Below are 24,610 nucleotides of genomic sequence, written 5' to 3' on the forward strand. Positions count from 1 at the left end.
CCCGGGCATGTACGGGGTAAGGCGCTGCGCTAGTAAGCCCGCAAACAGCTTGGCGTCTATGTTGAGGAGAGAAATGGGATGATAAGACCCACATTCCTCCGGGTTCTTCCCAGGCTTAGGGATGACCGTGATGATGGTGTTGAGCATACTAGGGGCAAGAGTTTTGGTCTCTGTGAAAGAGTTGAACAGCCGGGTGAGTACCGGGGCGAGCTCCAGACAGAACGTTTTATAGAAAAGCAGAGTGAAGCCGTGTGGGCCCGCCGACTTCCCAACCTTCATGCGCGAGATCGCTGAAATCACCTCCTCCAACCGAATAGGTTGATGGAGGAGAGCTGCATCCTGCTCCCTGAGCTGCATGATTACGCAATCAGAGTGGTAGGGAGAGGGGTTGCAGTCAATAGCCAGGTCCTCCATATATAGTCCCCGGTAGAAATCGGCAAAGGCCTCTGGGATCTGCATGTCAATGCGCGCCTCTCCCAAGGAAGAGGAACGTACCATTCGCACCGCAGTGGCGTGTCTCTGGGCCCTCAATTTCGGAGCTAGGAGCTTCCCACATCTATCGCCCTCTACATAATACTTGTGTTTAAGGTGTGCAAATTCTGCCCTATCCCAGTCCAATCTCTTCAATTGTAAGCGTATCTTCTCCAGTTCCCTCCAAACTCTGGGAGCTCACGTACGCTTATGGGAACACTCCAGTGCAGTCACTCTCCGCTCCAGGGCCTCCCGCTTATCCCTCCGGGCCTTGTTTTCTCTAGCCGAGAGTGAAATCACCTCCCCGCGTATGACCACTTTAAGCGCCTCCCACAATGTCCCCACACTAGTTAATCCATTATCGTTCTGATCAGGATAATTCCTGATCGAACGGCGCAGAGCGTCTGCCACATCTCGGGACTGCAGCATCATGTCCTGAAAGCGCCATCCAGGACCCCGGACAGGACCGTGATCCATGCGGGCCGTCAACGTTATGGGAGCATGATCTGCTAGGGCCCTTGGCTCTATCGAAGTCTCCTGAACCCGTGCGTGGAACTCCGAGGTAGCTAAGAAGTAGTCTATGCTTGCATAGGTCTTAGAAGCTGCCGAGTAAAACGAGTAGTCTCGCAAACTCGGATGAGCTGCCCGCCAGATATCTTCCAAATCATAGTCAGCCAGCCACTGTAACCCTGCCGAAGTCAAAGCCCCAGTCTGCCCATACCTGTGCCCTGATCTATCTAAATCGTTGTCCATAACAATATTGAAGTCCCCACCCACAGGTAAGGCCCTATCCGAAGTCGTACACGTCGGGGCGAACACCTGCTTAATGAAACTTTCTTGTTGAGTGTTTGGTACATAGATATTGACGAGTGTGAAATGAAAAGAGTCTATGCGGACTCTCAGAGCTAGATACCTGCCCCTGACCTCATGAATCTTAGCAACAACCTCTCCAGGGAAGCACCTCGAAAATAAAATTGCCACTCCACCCTGCTTAGTGGAAGCGGAGGACCAATACTGCAGGGGGAACCACAGAGAACGCATGCGATAGGTATCAGTAGCCAGTAGATGCATTTCCTGTATCAAACAAACCTGACTCCCAGAGCGCTCCAAGGAAGACAGGACCGCCAGCCTCTTCGAAGTGTTATTAAGGCCTCGGACATTAAGGCTAATACACTTAAACATCAGACCCATGGAGGAGGACGAAAAGCCATGACAGACGGGCCCCACAGTGGGGCCAAGCTCGGGGGCAGCCGCGGATAAAGCAGACAGGGCATCCCTTAGCAAGCCCCGACAAAGAGCAGAGTTCCTGTAGAGAGGGTACAATATAACTAGACAAGAAGGCACAACAGGTGCAGAACAACCAACAATCTAGTCCTCTGTGAAACGTCCACATCGCGGTAGAGCTCCAAACCAACGTCGGGGACATACCGCCGGGCTCACTCCTTATTTCCAGAAGCCCCGCCACCCAGGCTCGGCTCCAGTCCCGTTCACCTCATCTCCGCCGGGTGGTCCACGGGCACCTCCCACCGCCAGCAGCAACCATCAGGGTCTATGGGTCAGCACCGGCAGCGACACTATTCAAAACAGCCTGTCTCTCCCGTGCTCGTTCCTTAGACGATGGCCGCGACGGCCTCCGCTTCTTCTCTTTGCGCCGCCATCCCGGTCGGCGCTCAACAGGGCCCCCCCCGGGGGATCCCGTACTCTGCTCCATCTCCTCCAGACCCAGCACCCGACGGGCCTCCTGGAACGTCTTCACTTGTCTCATCTGGTCACCCCATCGGAACACCAGTCTAAAAGGATGACCCCGTAGTAGGAGGGGACTTCAACGCGGTTCTAGATCCCGGACTGGATGTGTCAGGGGATGTCTCCGCGGGCAGGTCCACCCGAGCCACAGGCCTCAAGAGCTGGGCTGATAGCCTTGGCCTATGTGAAGTGTGGAGAACCTGGCACCCCATGGAACGTCAATATACGCACACCTCGGCCGCCTACCGGACACACTCTAGAATTGACTTAGTATTTATGCCGGCCCTGGACTTCACCGGTGTCACGGGGGCAGAGATACTGCCTCGAGGGGTGTCGGACCACGCACCGGTGCGAGTCCGGCTGGGCGGAGTGGATCTCACTAGACGCCCGGTGTGGCGCCTGAATGCTTGGCTCGTGCAGGATGATGTTTATACCCTCAAGATTAGGGATCATCTCACGCAGTACTTTGAACTGAACGTGAGAACGGTCCAGTCGTCTGGCGTACTATGGGCTGCCTACAAGGCCACCCTAAGAGGGCATGCTAAGTGCTTCCTACGCGCGCGCGCGCCCGCGACTCACGAGTGTCCGAGTTGGAAGCTGAAGCGTTAAAACTGGAGCGACAACAAACGGCTTTATCCGAAGCCTCCGCATTGAGGCAGCTCACCAGGGTCCAAGAGGAAATCAAACACTTAGCACTAGAGTCAGCGAAGTATATGTGGAGGGCATCGTCCGCCCGAACATATGGCTGGGGAGACAAAAACGGGAAGCTCTTACACTGGTTGGCCACCCGGCCATTAGTTAACAGAATCATTCCCGAAATTAGAGACGATACAGGCACCCTCTTCAAAACACCCATCGAGATTGCACAGAGTTTTGCTTCTTATTATGCACGCCTGTATGCAGAACACCCCCGGCCCACTGTTGAAAAAGAATCCCCCCTCCTGAATGACATAACGCTCGCCAGAGTTTCTCAGGCGACCAATGCCAGGTTGGACGAGGCACTTGACCTCACAGAAGTAACTAATGCGATCGCCAACCTGGCATCAGGCAAGACACCAGGACCAGATGGGTTTCCAGCGGAGTTGTATAGGAAATGTGACATTTTGTCCCCGCACTTACTTGAGATGTATAAAGAAGCTGAGCGGAAAGGTCACTTCCCTCCAGGGATTGACCCAGCTACAATAGTAGTAATCCCGAAGACCCAACCCCCGTCGCCAAACTGCTCGGCCTACCGACCTAACTCCCTCCTCAACACTGAGATCAAGGTGTTAGCCTCAATCCTTGCCACTAGATTAAAAGAGGCAATGCCCACCTTGGTGCACCCTGACCAATGCGGCTTCATGCCTACGCGGAGCACCAGGCACTGCATTAGGCGATTGCATCTTGCCTTAGCACACCGTAAAACTCTGTCACACACCCCCCTGGCGCTGCTTTTACTTGATTTTGAGAAGGCCTTTGACACAGTGGATTGGTCCTATCTTGAACAAGTACTAAAAAAAAAATGGACTTGGACCTAAGTTCCGGGGTCTGGTGAGATTACTCTACTCTAATCCAACGGCTCAGGTCCAAGTAAACGGAGTAGTCTCAAGTGTATTCCCGATTGGTCGTGGCACCCGACAAGGATGCCCGCTATCCCCCTTACTCTTTGCATTAATAATAGAACCCCTGGCGAAATTATTTCGAGAGGACCCTCTGATAGAGGGATGGTCTTGGCCTGTGTGTCCGGAAGATCGTGTGGCACTGTACGCGGACGACGTCCTACTATACATTGCTAACCCGGCCAGGAGCGACCCCCGCATCATTCAAATTCTAGACATCTTCTCGGAGGCTTCAGGTCTCACCCTAAACCCCAATAAATCCCTGTTGGTTCCCCTCCACCAATCTAGAGACTGTATAGATTGGCAACAAAACCTACCAGTGCGGAGAAATAGCTTTAAATACCTGGGGGTACATGTCGCAACACTCCCTATTAACATGGGAACTTAACATCACGCCCTTAACCAGAAGAATCAAAGATGATCTTCAACAGTGGAAGGACCTCCCCCTTAACTTGCTTGGAAGAATCGCACTGTATAAGATGATGGTCCTTCCCAGGCTTCTCTATCTCCTCCAAAATTATCCACACCCTGAAATGGTTTAGAGATATGGACTCGCTAGCGCGCCAATTTCTGTGGAGTGGCACCCGTCCCCGGCTGGTGCTTAAAACCTGCCAGAGAGACATCTATGAAGGGGGTCTGGGAATGTCCAATGTCCTTTACTACCACCTGGCGATGCAACTGCTCGTGATTAATGACTGGTTGGGGGGGGGGGATGGACAGACCCGGCGTACCGGCTGGAACTCCAGACACTGAGCTACCCTAAGATCTTTGACGCCCTGTATGGCGGCCCGATCACACGTGGGACTCCCGGGGTGACAGGGGTGGTGTTGCAGGGATGGCGGACGGCCCAAAAGATAACAGGATGGTGGGGGCGCCCTACCCAGCAGACCCCACTGTGGCATGGGACGTGCTTAGGAGAGGTTGGCGGGTCTTGAGGGATTCCAGAAATGGGATAAAATAGGTATCTCTACATTGGGTGATGTTTGGGAGGGCACACACATGCGCTCCTTCGAGGACCTCCAAGAAACCTTTGCACTAAATAAGACACAATTCCACAGATATCTCCAGGTACGACATGCCCTACTGATGCAGGTCCAGACAGGGGACAACATACCCGAAAGCAGCCCTATGGAGAGGAGGGCTCTGATGGGGAATCTGGGTAGGGGAGGCGTTTCCCAGGTATACCGCACATTAATCACCACCACCGCCTGTTCCCTGGAGGAGCTTCGTCGGAAATGGGAGGGATGGGTGGGCCCTGTGGTAGAGGAGGACTGGACTGAGGCATTGGCAGCTCCCCACACCCTGACCATGACGACACGTCTCTGACTAATACAGACTTATTACCTCCACACGGCATACCTTACACCCTCCAAAATGCACAGGGCGGGGCTCCGATCCACAGCTGACTGTCCCAGGTGTATGAAACCAGACGCTGATTTCTTCCACATGGTGTGGACATGCTCGATTATCAAAACCTACTGGAAGATGATCTCGCGGGAGATCTCGTTGACCCTGCAAGTGGACATGGAGCTGACACCCTTGACATCCCTATTAGGGGTCATGGGAGATTCGGGATTACGCAGAGCAGAGCGAACCTTACTAGGGATGGCGTGCCTAGTGGCCAAAAGAGATATCGTGACGGACTGGAAAGCCAATAAGGCACCAGCCCTGACCAAATGGAGAAGGGGGATGGACTGGTGTGCCCAATGTGAAAAACTCGTATATGAGGCTAGAGGATGCCCGAATAAATATAACAAGATCTGGGGGAAGTGGGAGGATATGACAACTTAACCCCCTATAATGCAGACTGACACAATGAGAGGAAGACTCCAAACACATTCCTCCAACCCCTCTTGAGTGGGATGAGGCACCTACGTGACACACCAACATAGACGTGTACAATCTACTCATTCAGGGTGTTGTCTGGGGCATTGGAGTTGACCACTGTTTGGTGCCCATTGGCGCCTTGTTACCTATGTATACAACTGTTTTACTTGTTTTGTTTTATCTTATTTTATTGCAAAACCAATAAAAATTCTTTGTAAAAAAAAAAAAAAAGGATGACCCCAGGTATAGGACGTGGAGGCAGCCCAGAGGTGATCCGTGATAGGTTTAAACTCTCTGCGCCTCTGCAGAGTCAGCACGGAGAGGTCTTGATAAAGCTGCAGGCTATACCCCCGAAACTGGATCTGCGGCAGGTTCTGCGCCTTCTGGGGTATAGCTTCTTTGACCATACAACTATGGACGCAGGCTAAAATATCAGGGGTTTGCACCCCGGTGCCCCCCACTCGGCCCACTCTGTGGACCCGGTCCAGAAGGATCTCCTGCGAGTTCTCAGGGGACAAGAGGGAGTGAAACAGGGCAGTGACAAACTCTCTAATGTCCTCTCCCTCAGCCCCCTGTGGATCCCCTCTGGTGCGTATATTATGGCGCCTAGAGCGATTTTCCAAGTCGTTGGTCACGATCTGCAACTGTTCCTGATGTTCACGCAAATGGAGTATTTCCTGTTGGAGTTGTTCGACTTCCTCCCCTTTGGAGATCTCATTATTCTCCATACTGGACACTCTTTCTCCCAGTGATGTGATATCAGAACATAGGTCTCGCATTTCCTGGGAGATATCTCTTCGAAGCTCCTGTAAGTCTACCCTTAATGAGTCGAACAGAGAAGTAAGGAAACCCTTTGTAACCGGGGCCTCTCCATCAGCCTCCGCTTCGCCCAGGCTTTCGGACCCCCGCGCCGAAGCTGTGGCCTCAGCCTGCCTGCTCTGCATCAGGTGCGATTGTGTTAGCATCTCTCTGACCGACTGGTCCATCTTAGGCTTAGTAGCTGCCATCGCCACACTCTCAGTGCCCACAAGGCCTCTGCTACAGTCTCCACAGGTGAGCTCACTCCGCCGGATCTCTGTCCCCTCACCGCGGGCCGAGCTGTCCCGCCGAACTCCTGGCGCCAGACGCAGTGCCGCTTTAATGCCTCTGGGACTGCTGTTTGCTGCTGCAAGCCACGACCTGGGCTGCCGCCAATCGCTCCCAGGCCCCCCGGGTCCACTCAGGGCCAGCAGGCCCTAACTGCATGGCGTCACAGTCCACGTCCTTCTCGCAGTTCCTCACTGCACCTCCGAGCGCTACGCCGCGGGCCGAACAGTCCCGCCGACCACCCTTTATACCGCCATCATATCGTGCCCAGCGGGTCACAAGCTCATCACGCTGGGAGGGGGCAAAGCAGCCTCTGTCCTTGCTGCCAGCCCATCAAGGCCTCACAAGGCTGCGCCAGTGATGGCCTCCAAGCTCTCTCCGGTATCACTACGGCCCCGCACTCACCACTGCCTCCAGGAGCCGTAGTCCGCGGCCACCGCTGCTACCGCTGGTCCAGGGCCCAGCCGTCCGCCCCCTCACTGTCCTCGGCCCGGAGGCCCGACCGGTAGCACCAGCTACACGCGGCTTTCCTGCCGCCGCCCGAACAGCCCCGGTCCCGGGGCCCGCCCCGCAGACACTCTGGGCGCCCCTTCCATCCTCCATGCACCGTCCGTGACCTCCGCCACTCGAGGCCACCCCGCTATTTCTGGCCCGGGCGGCGGAGCTCCGAAAGATGTGTCCGTCTACTCTGCCATCTTGGCCACGCACCCTCTGCCATCTTGGCCATGCCCTGTACATTTTAATAAAATGATTTGACACCATGATAAATATCCAATTAGTAGAACTGGAAATATGCAATTTTAAAGGTTTTGCAGAAATCAATCACTAAGAAGGAAAAAGCAGCAACCATGGCTACCTGGAAGCGGAAGACCATGCTCACGTCACTGAAAAGGATCACACGCCCATGTATGATTTTCTGGTAAGTTTATTCGGCAAACAGCAGGAATGGCCTTCATCCCAACACCGCTGTACCGCTCTCCCCGGTCCTTGCTTCCCTCATAACTGCCACCATAGAATCCCTGCCCACCCGCATTCTCATGCCCGTTATCATCCCATCACACGCGAGGCACGCAGATGAGCGCGAGCAAACAAGATGAGACCCAACAGTCACAAGTTCAGGAAGACTGCAATGAAGCACGAGACGGATACAGGACTGAGTTCAGTCCACTGACAGACTACCTATGGCCTGGGCATTGAGATTCAAAATCCTTGTTTCGAGCTGCACAGGCTGGGATGGAGAAATCATCAATGAGGAGCTGTGATGCAAGGCCCTGTGTCGAGATGCATCATATAGCAGCCAGCCAACGGACCCTAGGAGACTTCCTAGAGCTCTGGGTCCACACAGGCAAGCTGGATTCAGCAGTGTAGCTCACATCATCATAAGCATCCTTAGCACATCAGTGCTTGAGCAGCAGAGTGGGCTTCACAGCTGGGCAGTCCATAGGTCTAGAAGTGTTGGGTCTGTCAACTACACCCAATCATGTGACTGAGGAACCGGCTGCAGGTATTAAATAGGACAGTAAAATGTCACCTTTTTACAAGTGGCATTTTCAAAATTGAGATTTGAAATCGACTACCATTAAAGAGGGTTTTAAATTACAATTGTTTACATACCATACATGAAGTTCCTGTCTGTTCCCAATCAAAAGTTAGCATTTATTAAATGTAATAAGGCAACTCAGTGTTAGCCAATGGGAAAGATAGGCCTCGCTGTTGTGAAAAGCGAATTTAGGAGTTTTTCACCAGGATAGGACATGTAAAACTTAAAAGTACACGTCAGACTTTTTAAATACAATGCACCCTGCCTTATGTACTGTTTAAGGCCTTCACTAGGGGTGACGTATGTTTTAAAAAGGAAGTTTTGGGGCCTGGGAAAACATTGAAATGGCAGTTTAAAACTGAACACACAGGCTGCAATGGCAGACATGTTTTAGGGACTGGTTAAGTGGGTGGCACGATGAGTTCTGTGGCCCTCCTAGTAGCATTTAATCTACCTGCCTTGGGTATGTAGTATACCACTTTACTAAGGATTTACAAATAAATACACTGATTGGGTGATACCAGTGTTACCATGTTTAAAGGAGAGAGCACAGGCACTTTAGCATTGGTTAGCAGTTGTTAAGTGCAGAGTCCTGAAAGTCAACAAAAGCAGGTTCAGAAAACAAGAGTCGTGAAGACAAAAAAGTTTGTAGGCGACTGCACAAAATGCCAAGCTCAATAATCAGCCTCAGTGATAGAAGATTAGCTGCAGTGTTACAGTTCATGGCAGATCCTCAGCCTTTCAACTGTGTTCAATATTAAGTACTGCTCACATTGGGTAGCAGCAAAGCGTTGATCGATTGAGGCTTCTGTGAAATATATAAAATTATCACTGTTAGAATGGTGCACCCCTGTGGCCATGTTTCTGATCATGCAAAGTTGGGTTTTAGTCCCTAATTGTCTGTGTCACCCTTTTCCACTGCTTAATTAGAGCTGGTGGGAATCACCAGCACTTTTTGGGGACCGGCAATTATTGTTCCTCATCCAACATTTCCTAAGAGCAAGAGAGGAAAAAAACACTCAAAGGGCAAAGCATGAGGAAGAGAAAGACTGCAACAATGTCACAATGGGAGAAAGCAGGGACCTGCGGGATTGGGATAAATGGGGAGGGAGTGCCTGACAATGAATTCAAGAGTCCTGAAATGGATTTAAGTTTACACAACCTTGATATTCGGTGCGCAGCATTTCATAGCACCGGCCACAACTTCTGAGCAGAGCTTTGGCCACCAGCACTCATTATTTTACAAATCAAGCACTGCCGTTTTTCCCTTTGTTGTGTGGTCATTGGTATCTGGCGGCCGTTGCTGGGCATTGTGTGGGCATTCCCTAACTTAAGACAGGATGTTTGCTAGCACAGGCAGCCGTTAGATGAGACAGTCTCTTCAGATTGTTCAAGTATTTTCAGCCGTCACTTTTTTTTGTTTGTTAAAATGATCCTTTCTCATTATGAAGGGTATGTCCAGAAGTAAGCTCTGACCTTGCAGTGCCTTATGGACCTCACAAAGGATGGCCGTCCAGATATTTATCATGACTAAGGCTCTATTTTAGAGTTTGGCAGAGAGGTTATTCCATCAAAAACGTGTGGGAAATTCTATCTACAATCCCATAATAGCCTATGGAGATTGTAAAAAGGCAGACAGGATATCCGTCACATTTGTCACTGAGTAACCTGTCTGACAAACTCTCAATCAGGCCCTAAGTTTGCCTATGGTTGCTTTCGGTAGGAATGTGCACTGCGGTTCTGAATAGACAGCCCATTTTTTGGCCAAATGGGGGTGGATTTGAATGTGATTTATTGCTGTGTTATGGCACAAAGGAGCTACAAAGCGATGAAGTGAAATGAACAAAGGAGTGAATGTAAAGAGGTTTTTGGAAGTGTACAAATAGTATTTCCTTTGGGAAACAGGTGTCACAGTTACAGGATCATCATCGTAATAATGATTGTTTCAGAGGTGGCATGCGTTAAGATTTATCTAGACCGCAACATCTAAGCAAGCAAATCTGGTTTTGTTTTTTGCCTTATGTCTAGTTGATTTATTTTTTTCTGTGGCATTTGTGGTTTCTTGACTCTTAGGTGGTAAGCATTATTCAAAACTCTGTGATGTTCTGCTCTGGCAAATGTTGCACGTCTGATACAGAGGTGTAATTTTGTTTCCTTGTTCCTAATCTAGCAGGAGGAGTTAATGAAAAATTTCCTAGCTATCGTAACGGAAAGTTTCAATTCTATTAAGGACTCGGAGGCGAGGATTATGCCTTGCTTTCTCCACTTTATTAAATGAGCAGCCACGTAATTAACACAACTACAAGTCCCATGAACAGTTGGGAAAAATGAGTACAGTTATAACCAATAAAACGTAAGAATTTTTGTCCAATTAAAGAAGGCAGTCCATAACATAGTCCCTTGTTTGTGTTGAGTCTTCCTCTTTCGAAGCGCGAGCCAGTCAAGAACCGTCTTGTTTTGTGGCATCAGAACCTATGAAAAATAAAACAGATTTAAGGAAAAAACTCTTATTCAGAAAACTACTCAGATTGTTGTTTAAGTTAAACAATACATATATTTTTTTTTATTTTTTTTAAATGCAGTATGAGAATGAGAAAAAACTTGAAATAGATAAGATAGGATATACTTACTAAATACGGGGTGGGTTCACCTAAACTTTGTAGTATTATAAAGGTGAGGCGGGTGGGATAATCCTCGCCTCCGAGTCCTTAATAGAATTGAAACTTTCCGTTACGATAGCTAGGAAATTTTTCATTCTATGTCAGGACCGGAGGCGAGGATTATTCTAGTTTAAAGCTCGTTGACAACCAATTGTGCTATATTCAGAACTGGTTTGAAGTAAAACCTTTTGAAGGTAGAATCTGATGACCAGTCTGCTGCATTAATGATGTCTTCCAGACGAGCACCTAAGTGGAATGCTTTAGATGCCATAGCCCCACGAGCAGAATGTGCACCAAAAAGGGAAAGATCAATGCCTGCTTCATGCATGACCCAACGAACCCAGCGAGCAATAGTAGGAGAAGAAACAGCTCTATGAGGTTTACGTAATGAGATAAGGAGCTGATTTTCACCTGGAGGACGGAGTTCGGAGGACATGTCCTCATATGCTTTAAGGCATTGAACCACACATAGTTTTGGAGCGTCAGGAAAAGCCGGATAGGATATAACTCTGGTATTGGTTTTTGTGCGTCTTCCTACTGTAAACGAAACCCCTGAAGGAGAAAAAGATCTATGGGAAACGTCGAGAGCACGAACATCAGAGACCCTTCTGCAAGAAATGAGACAAAGCAACATGGCTAGTTTAGCCGACAGCTCTTTTCTGGAAAGATAGTGATTATGTTGCCAAGACAGGAAGAGATTCAGAACTTGATTAACGTCCCAGAGGAAAGAATAACGGGGCTCCGGAGGCAAAGAAAGTCTTATACCCCGAAGAAGACGACACACCAGTTTATGTTCACCGACAGGGAGACCATCAACTAGTACATGTCCAGCTGAAATCGCGGATCGATAAGTATTAATAGAACGATAAGCTAGACCTTTGGAAGCAAGGTCAGCAAAGAAGTTCAGGATATGAACTATATTTGTCTCCACAGGATTAAAACCCCTTCGCAAACACCAACGGGACAATCTTCCCCACGCAGATCTGTAGCGTTTACAAGTGCTGGGAGCCCATGCTTTGGATAATAATTCCTCAGCCTGTCGCGAAAGTCCCGACACCGACCAGCCTCCCCGGAAATCCGCCACGCCATCAAGGTTAGAGAACCTTCGAGGACCATTTGATGAGGAGCACCATTCAGACTGAGAAGAAGCGAGGGAAACAGGGGGAGTCGGATTGGAAAATCCCAGGAAAGTTCCAGAAGAACCGGAAACCACACTTGAGACCTCCAGATTGGAGTTATGATCACAATGGATGCCGATTGACGACGTACCTGTGCGGACGTTCGAGTAATCATCGCAAAGGGAGGGAAAGCATAAGCTTTCTAATGACTCCAATCTTGTAGAAATGCATCCGTAGCTGTCGCTAAAGGGTCTGGTCTCCAGCTGAAAAATCTGGGAGTCTGATGATCCAACCTCGAAGCGAAGAGGTCGATCGAGAACGGTCCCCAAAGATGGGACAGAGAGGAAAAAACTTCCGGATTGAGTTTCCATAGACTGGAATCCTAGAGATGTCGAGAATGAAAGTCCGCAATCTGATTCTGGCTTCCCGGAAGATACTGTGCTGTCACAGAAACCTGATGATCGAGGCAATACTGCCAAAAACTGGACGCTAGATTGGAAAGCGTTTCGGAACGAGAGCCACCTAGATGGTTGATATACCGGACCGCCGAAATATTGTCCATCTTCAAGAGGACGTTCGACTTCGTTGGAGGCACATCTGCAAAAGTATCATTAGATGCAGGAGGGGCAGAAGGAATAACAGGAGGGGATGAGAATTTTGCGCATTCGCGCGCTATCTGTTGCGATAGTCTGTCCTCAAGGGGACCAATTGCTTCCGAGACGGCCCTATAAATGGACGCATCCACAGCATCAAAGAATTCCTCTTCTTCGTTAGGATCCATATCCATTGTAGAAAAAATATATGGGAACAATAAAAAATATTAAACAATAAAATAGTTTCAGAAGTTCTTTCCTTCTTTTTTTTTTATTTTTTTTTTTTAATTAGTATATATTTATATATATACCGATATCTGTAAGCAACTGGGCGTTAGTTGATAAGAAAAAGAGTGTCTGAGCACTCAAGTTCGGGAGGCTAAAGCCCGGGACAAACTACACCCCAGTGCACCAAAAAAATGATTAAAAGGGGTTAATAGCAACCTTTGTTGCTTGCCTGGGAGAAATGTCCCAAAAGGCTGTTTAATAATAAGAACCCAAAGGGTTAAGTAAGAAGAAAAAAAAATATATATAATGTATACTGACTCCTGTAAAGGAGCGTCACAGCCTTTCTTTTTTCCGTTTCTTTGTTATCATTTACTGACCCAGCAGGGCGTCGCTCTCCAGGCAGAGGAAAAAATGCTTAATTGGGCTGTAAAACAAACGAGCGCGTCGAGGGAAAACACCTCACTGCGCTCTGAGGAGAGAAATACGCGCGTCTGATTCAGCGCGTCTCTCTTCGTTGCCACGGTTACTTTCCCGGCAAGCGCCCTCTGACGGTTGCCGGGAAGGAATGTGCACTATAATAAGAAACGCTCGCGAAGGGGCGAAAAACGCTCCCGCGAGGCAACAAATGTAAAATAATTACAGTAGATACAAAAATACAACGAAATAAGCATAAACATACAAATACATGTGACAAATATAGAGAGCAGATAAAAAACGACTTATCTCGGCTGCGAGCAGCGAAGAAAGAGGAAGACTCAACACAAACAAGGGACTATGTTATGGACTGCCTTCTTTAATTGGACAAAAATTCTTACGTTTTATTGGTTATAACTGTACTCATTTTTCCCAACTGTTCATGGGACTTGTAGTTGTGTTAATTACTTGGCTGCTCATTTAATAAAGTGGAGAAAGCAAGGCATAATCCTCGCCTCCGGTCCTGACATAGAATTGTTATTCGCATCCATGTGCTTGCATGCCATTCTACACATAGTGTAAATTTAGCCATTCCTCAAGCCGAAAAGTTAGTTACTCTTCCTTTGAAGTTTTGATCAGCTAGTCTAGTACATCTAAGTTTGATTGCTTTGTTACTGCCGACGTTCTCTGTGCTGTTGCGTGGGCAAACTATACAACGTCGTTGGGCAGGGACTGCTCCTGCTTTTGAGCTCCATCCATTGGATTTTGTTATTGTACTTTCCTGAGAAGAATTCCTGTTTAATCTTGGCTCAAATGGGGAGTCTCTACAGCGAACCCTTCCTTTGCTGCTCGACGTGGTTGAGGAGTGTTCTACTACTCTGCCACCATGCCTGTCAAAACTTGGGTATTTTAGCACATGTGCCAACAGAGCCGACTCAGGTGGGAAGCTCCCGATATTTTTAGCAAAAAACACAAGGCTTCATTTTAGGTGGCTACCGACTGAAGTTGCCTGTGCCCCAATAGAAATCAATGGGAAAAATATATTCCCCTGATTGTGGTTTTTCAAAATCTCTCACTTTCCTGGTGTAAAATGTTGGCATGTATGCGTAACCCATTACTTTCCAACATTGATAACCAGCAGTGGAGAGATCGGCTCCTCTTTGTAGACCTAGGCGAGGTCACTTATGGATCGTACACCATCTTTTTCCCTGATATGGTATTTGTTTTCTTATTCCTTTTTTTTTGTAATGTGTATGGAATGTGTGTGTGCGCCTCTGAGTGGGGCACTTGCACTTTTTCTGTTTTCGTTGTTTACAATGGATTTCTTTTGTACTCTGGAGATCACAATTAATTATGAAATGTGCATCACTGATGTATATGAATTAGGCCTCTACATATTGTTTTGTATCTTAGAGTCAGCTTGATGGAAATTCATCAAACCAAGAAGAAAATTTCGCTATTAAAGTTTGGTGGGCCCATGCTCATCAGTTTTGGACTTCTGTTTTGCAAATGAAAACCTATGTTAAGTAAAAATGTGGCAAGATTTGCAACTCCCTTTCCCCATAACCTTTGAACTCTTTGACCAATGTGTGAGCAATTAGGCACTCTCAGAGATTGCTAATCCTGTTACCACAATACGTTTGGTGCATATTGGTCCAAAGGAAGGTGGAAAAGTTAAGTGGAAAAAATATGTGCTTTCCTATGAAGTAATGTGTCTGCCTTAACTACACACCATTCCTATGTTTATATCAGCTATTACCTTCTGGAGGTCGCCAGTAGGTAGTTATAGTTAGGATCTAGGTTCCATAGGAAGAGCATTTTTTATTTTGCTAATAACTTTGACACCGTTTGACAAATCTTCACAAAATGTCATATTTTGCTACTTACTTTAGCTGCTGTCCTGAAAGTTTAAAGGTGATTGATCAAGCGAGGGCTGATAAAAAGCCTGATAAAAAACCATAGAAATTCAGCAGTTATAGTTGCATTTATAGCAAGAAAATATAACTCTTGCCCTAAGGTAACCGTAACTTGTGCCCTCGCCATGCTAATTACCCCCATTACATCACTAATGACATCTTCTATGAAGTAATTAATTATATCACTGCAGCATTTGCAATAAAACTATTAATGAGAAAACTGTGCATAGCGGGGCGGCAGGTATATAGTTACCTTAGGGCACAAGTTATAGTTTCTTGAGATACGTATAGCTATAACTGCTGAATTTCTATGGCTATGTGTGTGAGTACATTTTCAACCTAAGTATAATATCCCTGTAACCTTTGTTTTTTTAGTGAATAGATATACAGAAATACATATATGAACGTATAGATTATATTTTGTAGAGATGAGAACATTCATTGGGTTGGAAGCAGGTCCGATTTTCTCTGATGTATGGCTTTTCCTCAATTAGTATGCACTTCGAAAAGGAAGAATTGGATGTCGCATAATGAAGGTTAATGGTACGTAATCAGGCCCTTCCAGAATGCCCAGTTAACACTCTTCACCATTAATGTCAGTCAGCTTGTCCTGTTGGCATACAGTACTAATCATTCTGAAACAAGAACCATACCTGACACTGAAACTGTTGGAGAGTAGTGCCTCATGCAGCATGTCTATAGTGACGGTGATATTTCCAACCTCCCATGACATAGTTTTGTGTTGTCACTGCTTTATACCCAACAGTCTGATATTGTCAGGTGAAAGATTTTCAGGTGCAAGACCCTCAGTCTCCTTTCAGAATTGAGAAGCACATTTAAAGGTTTTTTCAAGTTGTCATGTAGGCCTAACTATTTCCCCTTCAGCAAATTAGAGGATTTATTGAAAAGTTGTGATATTCAGCGAGCTAGAATTCGAATATGCATCAAAGCCTGCTGGGAACTCGTTAGGCTAATGGATGTTTAATTTTTTTACAAAAGTAAGTTGCTATGAAGAACTGTGGTCTTGGGTAGTGTTCTATAATGCTTCACAGTTATTATGTAGTGTACCTCTTCACAGAATGAACTATTATTCCCTTTTATGGTTGAGGTAAGAGACTAGGCTCAGTCTGCAATCATTATGGAATTCTTACCTTCCCTCATAGTGACTGGAACAAAAGTCGTGAGGATTGGAGAATCCTCAGCTAGCTTTTTGAAGGTGTCATAATATCAATGTGCACATGCTGAAGAAAAGTTAATAATAGTTAACAAAGGCAGCCCACGTTACTAGTTTATAGTATTTACCACAAATGTAACTACTAGAGCTATCTGCTCCTCAATGAAGCTTCTTTTTCTCTTCAAAGTTTTGGTCTACCTTATTCAAGAAGAATGTGGTGTCAGTAGAATCTCAAAGGAGAAGGGGAAATAAGCATATCCTATGTTGAGGGCAGCATTTGTTACAAGGGAGTGTGTTTTGAATGGAGGAATTAAATACACCAGAACTAAATAACAAAGGGTTATTTAGTTCTGGTGTATATAATCCCTTTATTCGATTCCATGCTGAGCTCTCCTTTCCGCATGCAGAGGTCTCCGGCCTGATTGGGATGTCCCAATCCAAGATGAGGAGATCTGTGTTATATGTGTGCAATGTGAAGCACACTCATAAAGTTGCTAGTAGTAACTTTACAGTAGATAGTGACATTTATGCAGCCTCTACCCCCTAAAACGAGGTTGTGGAGAAATGTAAGTATTTACCTAGGAGTAGCTCTATGCTTGTAAATGGTGAATCGTGAAAATCAGTTTTAGGTGTATGAGTACATTTGCATGTGTGTAAACTGTACCTAAATCATGTTTTCTGTATCCTTCCACAAACTTGCCTTCTGTTAACAGGTCTTTAAATCTTGTTCTTAACTCTTCATCGTACAATGGAATATCGAGTGGAGTAAGGTTGTGTAAGAGTGGAGCAGCAGGGTGTCATTTATTGGAGTGGATGTGTGGAGTTGCCTAGAGTGGCATACGCTGTAATGACAGAGAGTAGAGTCAACTGGTGTAGAGTGCATTGGAGTCGAGTGTTGCAGAGTATAGTGGCGTACTGTGCAGTGGCATTGAATTCACATTTAAACTTATGTTTGTGAATAGGTTCCTATATGTCTGCTGCATATGTTTGCAAAACAAAATCACATGCTTGCCAAGGCAAAGCCCATTGGCTTTGCATATGCTTGTTTTCCATGGCTGTACCTCGAAGAAATAAAAAATACTCTGACTCGGAGATCTCAACTTTCTGTGTTTTCCCTCCTGTATTTTCAGCCTCTTGTAGATTTTTGTTTAGGCTAACTTTGGCAGGGTTCAGCAAATCCCAGTGAGGCAGCTAGTATCAAAACGGCAAACAACACTTGGGACCAAAATGTAAGATGGCATACAGAACAAGGTGTTAACAACTTCAACAGATTGGTTTCGCCCATGCAAGAGCTATTGGCTTTGCCAATGTTTATTAGCCATGGTGTTCAACAGGGTGGCTGTTGTTCAGCATGGCTAACAGTTAAGGGCATAGAGGAGAGTGGCTTGGGGTGTCATAATGGAATGGCGAAGAGTGGAGCAGAGTGTTGTAGAGTCGTGTATTAGAGTGGCATAGTGTGGAGCCACCTAGAATAGCATATGCTGGAGTGGCATAGAGTAGAGTGGACTGGTGTAGAGTGCATTCACGTTGAGTGTTGCAGAGTAAACTAGCGTACAATGCAGCTGCACTGAGTGCAGTGGCATCAAATTCAGTGGCATACAGTGCAGTGTCATAGAATGCAGTAGCATAGACTAGAGTGGTGCATAGTAGACTGGAGTGGAGCAGACTGGAGTGGTGCACAGTGGAGTGGAATAGAAAGGTGAAGAGTGGATTTCCATAGAGTTGAGTGATGTAGAGGGCAGTGGCACAGATTACATTTGAGTGGCATAGAGTGCAGTGGTGTAGAGTGATGCACAGTAGAGTAGCATTGAGTGGTGCAGAGTAGAGTATAGTGCTATAGAGTGATGCAGAGTACAATATATTGCCATGGAGTGCAGTGGCCTAGAGTGGTGCAGAGTAGAGTATAGTTCCACAGAGTGCAGTGGCATTGAGTGACACACAGTAGAGTAGCATGTAGTGGTGCAGAGTAGAGTTCAGTGGCGCAAAGTTCAGTAGCGCAGAGTTCATTGGCGTAGAGTTCAGTGGTGGAGAGTGCAGTTGTAGTGTCAGAGTGCAGTGGACTAGAGTGGCGAAGAGAACAGTGGCGTAGAGTGCAGTTGTGTATAGTGCATTGGTGTAGAGTGCAGTGGTTAAGATTAGAGTGGCGTAGAGTGACACAGAGGGGAGTAGAGTTGCATAGAGTACATTGTTTCAGAGTAGACTGAAGTGACGTACTGTGGAGTGGCTCAGGGTAGAGAGCAGTTGCATAGAGTGTAATGGCATAGAGTAAAGTGATGTAGAGTGCAGTGGTGCTGAGTAAATTAGAGTGGTGTACACTGGATTGGCATAGAATGCAGTGGCAAAGAGTGCGGTGGTGCAGAAAAGAGTGGATTGGCATAGAGTAAAGTGGTACAGAGAAGAGAGGCAAAGCATGAAGCGGCGATGAGTGCAGTAGTTTAGAGTGGAGCAGTGCACAGTGCAGTGGAGTGGTGTAAAGTGGAGTGGGGTGCAGAATAGAGTGCAGTGGTGTGGATTGGCACAGAGTAGAGTAGAGTGGAGTGGGATAATGTATAGTATTCATGGTGGTGTACTACATTGCCATTACAGACAACACATTGTAATTTGAAATGGCCATTACATTTGCACAGACATACAGTTTTACTAATACAACTATACAGTGTGCAGTAGAAAATGTGTAGAAATTGTATCACCTAGTTTCATGATTTGTTTTGACCATATTAAAGTATTTGTTTCCAAAAACACTTCAGAAATAACAAAAAAATGTGCTTCATTTGTGCATTCATAATTCGGATATATTCTGAAATAATTGCACAGTTAATTGAAAGGTTGTTGTGTGCTAGGAAAAAACTCTTTCCTACCCCGAGTATCCAGCAAGATTATCACATAAATCCTCTTGCTTTGAAGTCATTTAGAGAAAGAAAAGTAAAAAAGTGCCTTTGGAAGACAGTGCCTGACATTTGACCTTGGTCTTTGAAGGCACAGCACATGTGATGAGATAAGAACAAGTTTGTGCAAGAATACAGAAAATATGGTTTAGGAAACAAGAGGGACAAAGTGAACCTGGAGAGCCTAAAGCAAATAAAGCCAGCAAATGAAGAGCTGGAAAGTGATTTGCAAACCACAAAATGCATTCCTAGGTCTGATTTCTGTAAGTTCCAATGATATCTTTAGCAGACCAGACCACTGTGCTGTCTGGTGGGCTGCTACGTGAAAAGAGCCGTGAGAATAACATAATGAAAGGTAGAAGGATGCAAATGGGGCAAAAAACAATACAGGAGCAAAAATGTGTGAAGCTGACATTAGATTTCTACATTGACTGGAATGTGTATGACAGTAGTGTAAAGTGGCACCACTTGTGCGTCTAAAAGTGAATATTACATTTCATTGTGAAGGAAATAAGTGATTTACAACTGAATGGATTGCAATAAAACGCAAGTCAGTCTCCTTTAATTAATGCAACCAAAGGATGTGTGATCCAATGCAGTTTAAAAGTGTGTGTGTAATTGTTCACTCACCTTAAGAAGACAGTCAAATCACCATGCAAAACTAATCTATTCTTTTGTTGTTTGTATAAGTCATACGAGGAGCTCTGCAAGTTCATTAAGGAATTCAATTCTCATAAAGCTGTACAAACAATTGAGATTTGTGAGGTCTGGAACATCATTTTCAAATACAATATTAAAGTGTAGAAAAAAAGCATAAGTGCTTCTCCCCATATACCGAAATGTAATAATAATGAAAGACTTAAAAGATAAAATTTTGAATTGAGTCCCTGTTTAGTTCTTCCCCCTTTCCCCCCCAAATGCTTTCTACCTGACTGTTTCTCACATAATCTGACTCAACAACTTGCTCCTAAATAAACTATTGTAAGTATTTGTAAATTAGTAAAATGCCTTTTTGAGTGCAGGGGACATTGTGGTTGAATTTTAAATCGTTCATAAATTAGCTACTTACAAGTAAGCATTTGTAGATTGAGGAGAGTGTTCCAAGTCACAACTCCCTTTTCCAGCAAAGTGCCTTAAGCCGGCAGTAGCTAAAGAATTGCATAGATATGTTCAGTGAAATTCTTTTTCACCCCTTTCGGGTCGGCTAAAGGACTGAGTACAAAACTACTAGTATTAAATGAAAATGAAGGTAATATTCTCCTTCAATGTCTCTGTGACTCAGTGTTCTACCTTTGAGTCTAGACCTGTGTTGTGGGGGTGTGTCACAGACCTGAAGATTTACCTGTGTTGTTTAATTATTACATGATAGGCATGGCAGACATTCTCCCCTCAGCCAATGCCTAATCTGTATGTATCCTAATGACGCCCAAATGTATGACTGTTGTGAATACTTTGGATGTGTCGTCGGCTTCTGAGGGCATTTTTTATTTTATTTTTAATCATTTAATAGATGGTGGAAGGTCACTAGCTTTCTTAAATTTAATCCTAGCGAAACAGAGGTGGTGATCACAATTTTACGTTCTCGGCTTTAGGATGCTCAGCTGCAGCAGTGCTGCGTTGGTTGTTTCCCTGAGCTTACACAAGTGGTAAAGCATGACATGGTGATATATTTTAGACTTTTAACAGTATAACAAGTAAATATTGTTTCCAGTAACCGTTCCTTTCACCTGAAGGCAATGATTTATATTTATTTTAAATGTAAGCCAAGACTTGGGTGACGATTGCAAATGTATTTGTGTAAAATAGGGCTATTTATGTCAATAGCATTCACCTAAAAGCCTCGGGGAAGGTAGTCCATCGCCTTCAGGTGCTGCTGCAATAGAACACACCATGGGTTTTGATGGTTTTGCTGAAATTCAATCCTCCAGGTCTGTTCTTTCAGACTGCTTGCCAGTAGCAATCATTTTAAATCCGTTCTCCTGTTTCATAACGATCTGTATTCAGGCATTTTTCACTTCATTATTAGGTAATTTCAAAGGAACAACTATGGGTGTAACTTTAGATTTACCTTGTAGCCCAATATTGGTGTCCTCGGATTTCAGTTAACCTTTTGTAAAGAATTGAATCTTTACAAATCTGTAAAACAAAATGCTGAAAACGTGAATATTCACTTTGTGAATGGATGCTTCTGGGCGACAATTTTTTTTTTTTCACATTTCCATTTGTGGTGCCAATAAACGCCTTTAAAAAGGCACTTCCACAAGCCTAAGTTAAAATCCCCTAACAATTTCAAATGGGTCTTTAAATGACCCAGTGGAAAAAACTATCACTGCAGCTCTCCTGTTGATGCGCATTGGCTAGAAAAATAGCGTTAGATTGTTTAAGCTCCAAGGCTCAGGATACTTCTCCAGACTTGCCCATCTCTTTAATCCGGCCAGATGCCTAAAAAGAGCCTAAATAATTAATCTGTCTGGATAATAAGGAAGCAACCCCTTAGTTGTAGATCTTTGCACTTTGGAGTCTCTGCATGGTGGTCTGCAAAGAGACAATATGGAGGTTTACAAGCGGTGAAAAGGCATACAGCTCAGGAGTTTAATTGCTCTCCTTATCACAGTTCTTGTGAACTCCCTCATGAAATCATTCGATGCTAGTAGAGAACAATTATACAAACTCAATCCACAGAATGAATTCTTGAGCAGTCACTGATAGAACCAAGAAGCAGCTAGTGCTTTGCTATGGTGGTCCATGGGTTATTCTTGTATGTGATACTATGGAAGGATTTCAACTGTTCCATCAAGATTAAGTAGGGAATACTTTCTTCCTTTCAGACCTCCTTGTGAAGCTTCTGCTAATCTTCTGAAATCTCTGTGCCAAGATAGCAGAACAAGCAAGGGTATTCCTTGAACCCAGCATCATTAATCGGGAAAAGGAAATACATTTAATTGTTTCCCTAATTAAGGCTGTTTAGAATTCTGCTAGTTGTAGAGGTAAGGTAAGTGTGAAAGAGTAAGTGGAAATTTGTTCCTCCCAAGTCTAACTTGGCCACAAAATATGGGTCTATTGACAGGGACTCTCCATTGGCAGATGTTTTTCTAAATCCTGCGAATTCTATATGGGCATTCTGTTCTTTTGCTCACAGAAAATTCAGTTCCCTTCATGTTTAGGCACAGTGCTAAAAGAACTGGGCTGCAGATCCAAACCCAGTATAAAAGTACTCATATCAGTGTAGTCTAACATCATATCATTTCCTAGAAATAATTTTAAAAAAGCACACAGAACTTTCTGATCACCAATAACCCTTCCCTACCAGTTACATATGGTATCATTTCCAGAGGCAATGAATGTACAATGATACCATACTAAAGAAAATCAGTGAAATAAAAAATAAATATCAATATAATGATGTATGAATGAAATGCAGAGAAAACTATGACTGGTCAAAAATCAAGCTGAACCAGCCACCTAATTCCCCTCATGTTTATGACAAATTGATATAATCATAATTTTGTTTAAAATTTGGCTTTTACTACACAGTTGTACACTGAAATAGGGTGAAGCATTGTAGGTAGTTAGAAATGAAGACCAGAAAAAAGTTGAACCCAGTGGACCTATCACAGGTGGAAGATTTTCAACACTTATACCGCACTGAATCTCAGAACAATTAAAGGATAGTCCTGAAATTAGCTATGCTTTTGGGAGTTGAGAGGGAAATTATTTTCCCTGTACTCTGAATGGAGTTTTGCTGAACTGGACGCAGTGCATGCTGTCCTCTATTTTATGAAAAACAGCGTATTATTCACACACATTGATCTAGTGTAAAGTATTTTCTACATTGGCAAGTATTGACCTTGGTTAGAAAGTAGTTTAGTGAAGTAACACGTAATGTGGTAAGTCACTACATCAAAAAAAATGCCAGTACCTAATATATGTATCCTGTACCTGTTCTTCACGTTATGAATATTGTTTTTCGTTTTTGCAGGAATGGAACAGGGTAGCTGCAAAAAAATAGCCTTTTTGAGCTCGTACCTCGACAGCGTGGACAAGATCACTGTAATTTATGGCCCTGCAGCTCGTCTAAGGCCTAACAACCTCCCAGAGGAATACTTAACCTGTATGTAGTTGTTCTTATCACTAATTTTGCAGTTCTAGCCAGTTTTGCTTTTCAAACATCATATTCTTTTCTGAATCCCTCATATACCTCTCAGTTTCTGCATACCTAATCATTGGACTTTTCTACTTGTTGTAGGATAGATAAGACACACAAAAGGTGAGGGGAGGAATGCTTGAAAACAGTCTAACCATTGGCAGTCACTTGGGGTAGCACCCCAACCCATGGTTTTTCGTTCAGTGTGGCGTTCTAAACAAAGTCCCAGTGCGTATCAGTACTGACCCGACTTCTAATGACAAACAGTCTGTTCTGATCTGCCAAGCGAGGCCCACTCCAGAAGGGACTACAAGAAAACTTAGACTAGTATCAGCCTTCTTAGACCTTGTCAGTGAGCTAGGATCCTATGGCACAGTGAGCAAGAGACCCATGTGTGGGCATATTCTTAGCCAGTTAGTGAATATTACCTGCTAGTACTATTAACTACTGGCAAGCACTTGGATAACATTCCAACCCACCTTTTTGCCCACTGTGGCATTCTAGACAAAGGCCTGCCTTATATAAATGACTACTGACCCTGCTCCTCATAGGAACAGTTTATCCCGAAGTGCCAGGCAAGGCTCCCTCTGAAAAGGGGCACAGGTAACTCCAGACAAGTGTCAGTGTACATCATGCATGCTGGAAACAAACTACACTCAACCAAAGAGGCCCAATCAGGCAAAAACTGGTTTGGGTTGCTTGTGTGCCAGTTTACAGAAGATCAGACATGGCACTCTCAGCTGGACTGTTCCTGTTTGAGCAAGCCCAAGACTGATTTGCATATGTCTGGATCTATTCTAAAGTGTCGTGGTAGGCAAAAGAATGATGAGTTGGAATGTTGTCCAAGCGATTGTCAGTGGTTAGACTAATTGCAAGCCTTCCATTCCTTTTTGTGTATTGAAATGATGTTCTAAGTGGCGAAGGCTATGCCCTGGTGGGGGTCCCTTGCTCAGTGCCACTGGAATCAAGCTACACCAGACGGAAGAAGACCAGTCAGATCTAAGCCAACCTTCAGTCACTTGTGTTCTGGTTCAGAGAGACTTGGCTTGGCAGATTGGACTGGACTGTTCCTGTTGGAGCAGTAACAAGACTGATTTCCATATGGTTGGGTCTGATCTGAGGTGGCATGGTGGGCAAAGGGACTATGGGTTGGAATATTACCCTAGCAATTACCAATGTTTAGACTTAGTGCTTGTTGTATGCCCATCAACAT

The 24,610-nt window shown here is 45.2% G+C and overlaps 1 protein-coding gene across 1 annotated transcript in view; it reads left to right on the top strand.

Moving 5' to 3' along the window:
• The window catches only part of ENPP1 (ectonucleotide pyrophosphatase/phosphodiesterase 1), a 486,681-nt gene that overhangs the window by 239,792 nt on the left and 222,279 nt on the right, over positions 1-24,610 (top strand). The window contains exon 13 of the mRNA XM_069235163.1: positions 23,233-23,364. Within this exon, the coding sequence (XP_069091264.1) occupies positions 23,233-23,364 (132 nt within the window). The remainder of the gene's footprint in view (positions 1-23,232; positions 23,365-24,610) is intronic.

Source organism: Pleurodeles waltl, chromosome 5, assembly GCF_031143425.1.
Source record: "Pleurodeles waltl isolate 20211129_DDA chromosome 5, aPleWal1.hap1.20221129, whole genome shotgun sequence".
Lineage (NCBI taxonomy): Eukaryota > Metazoa > Chordata > Amphibia > Caudata > Salamandridae > Pleurodeles > Pleurodeles waltl.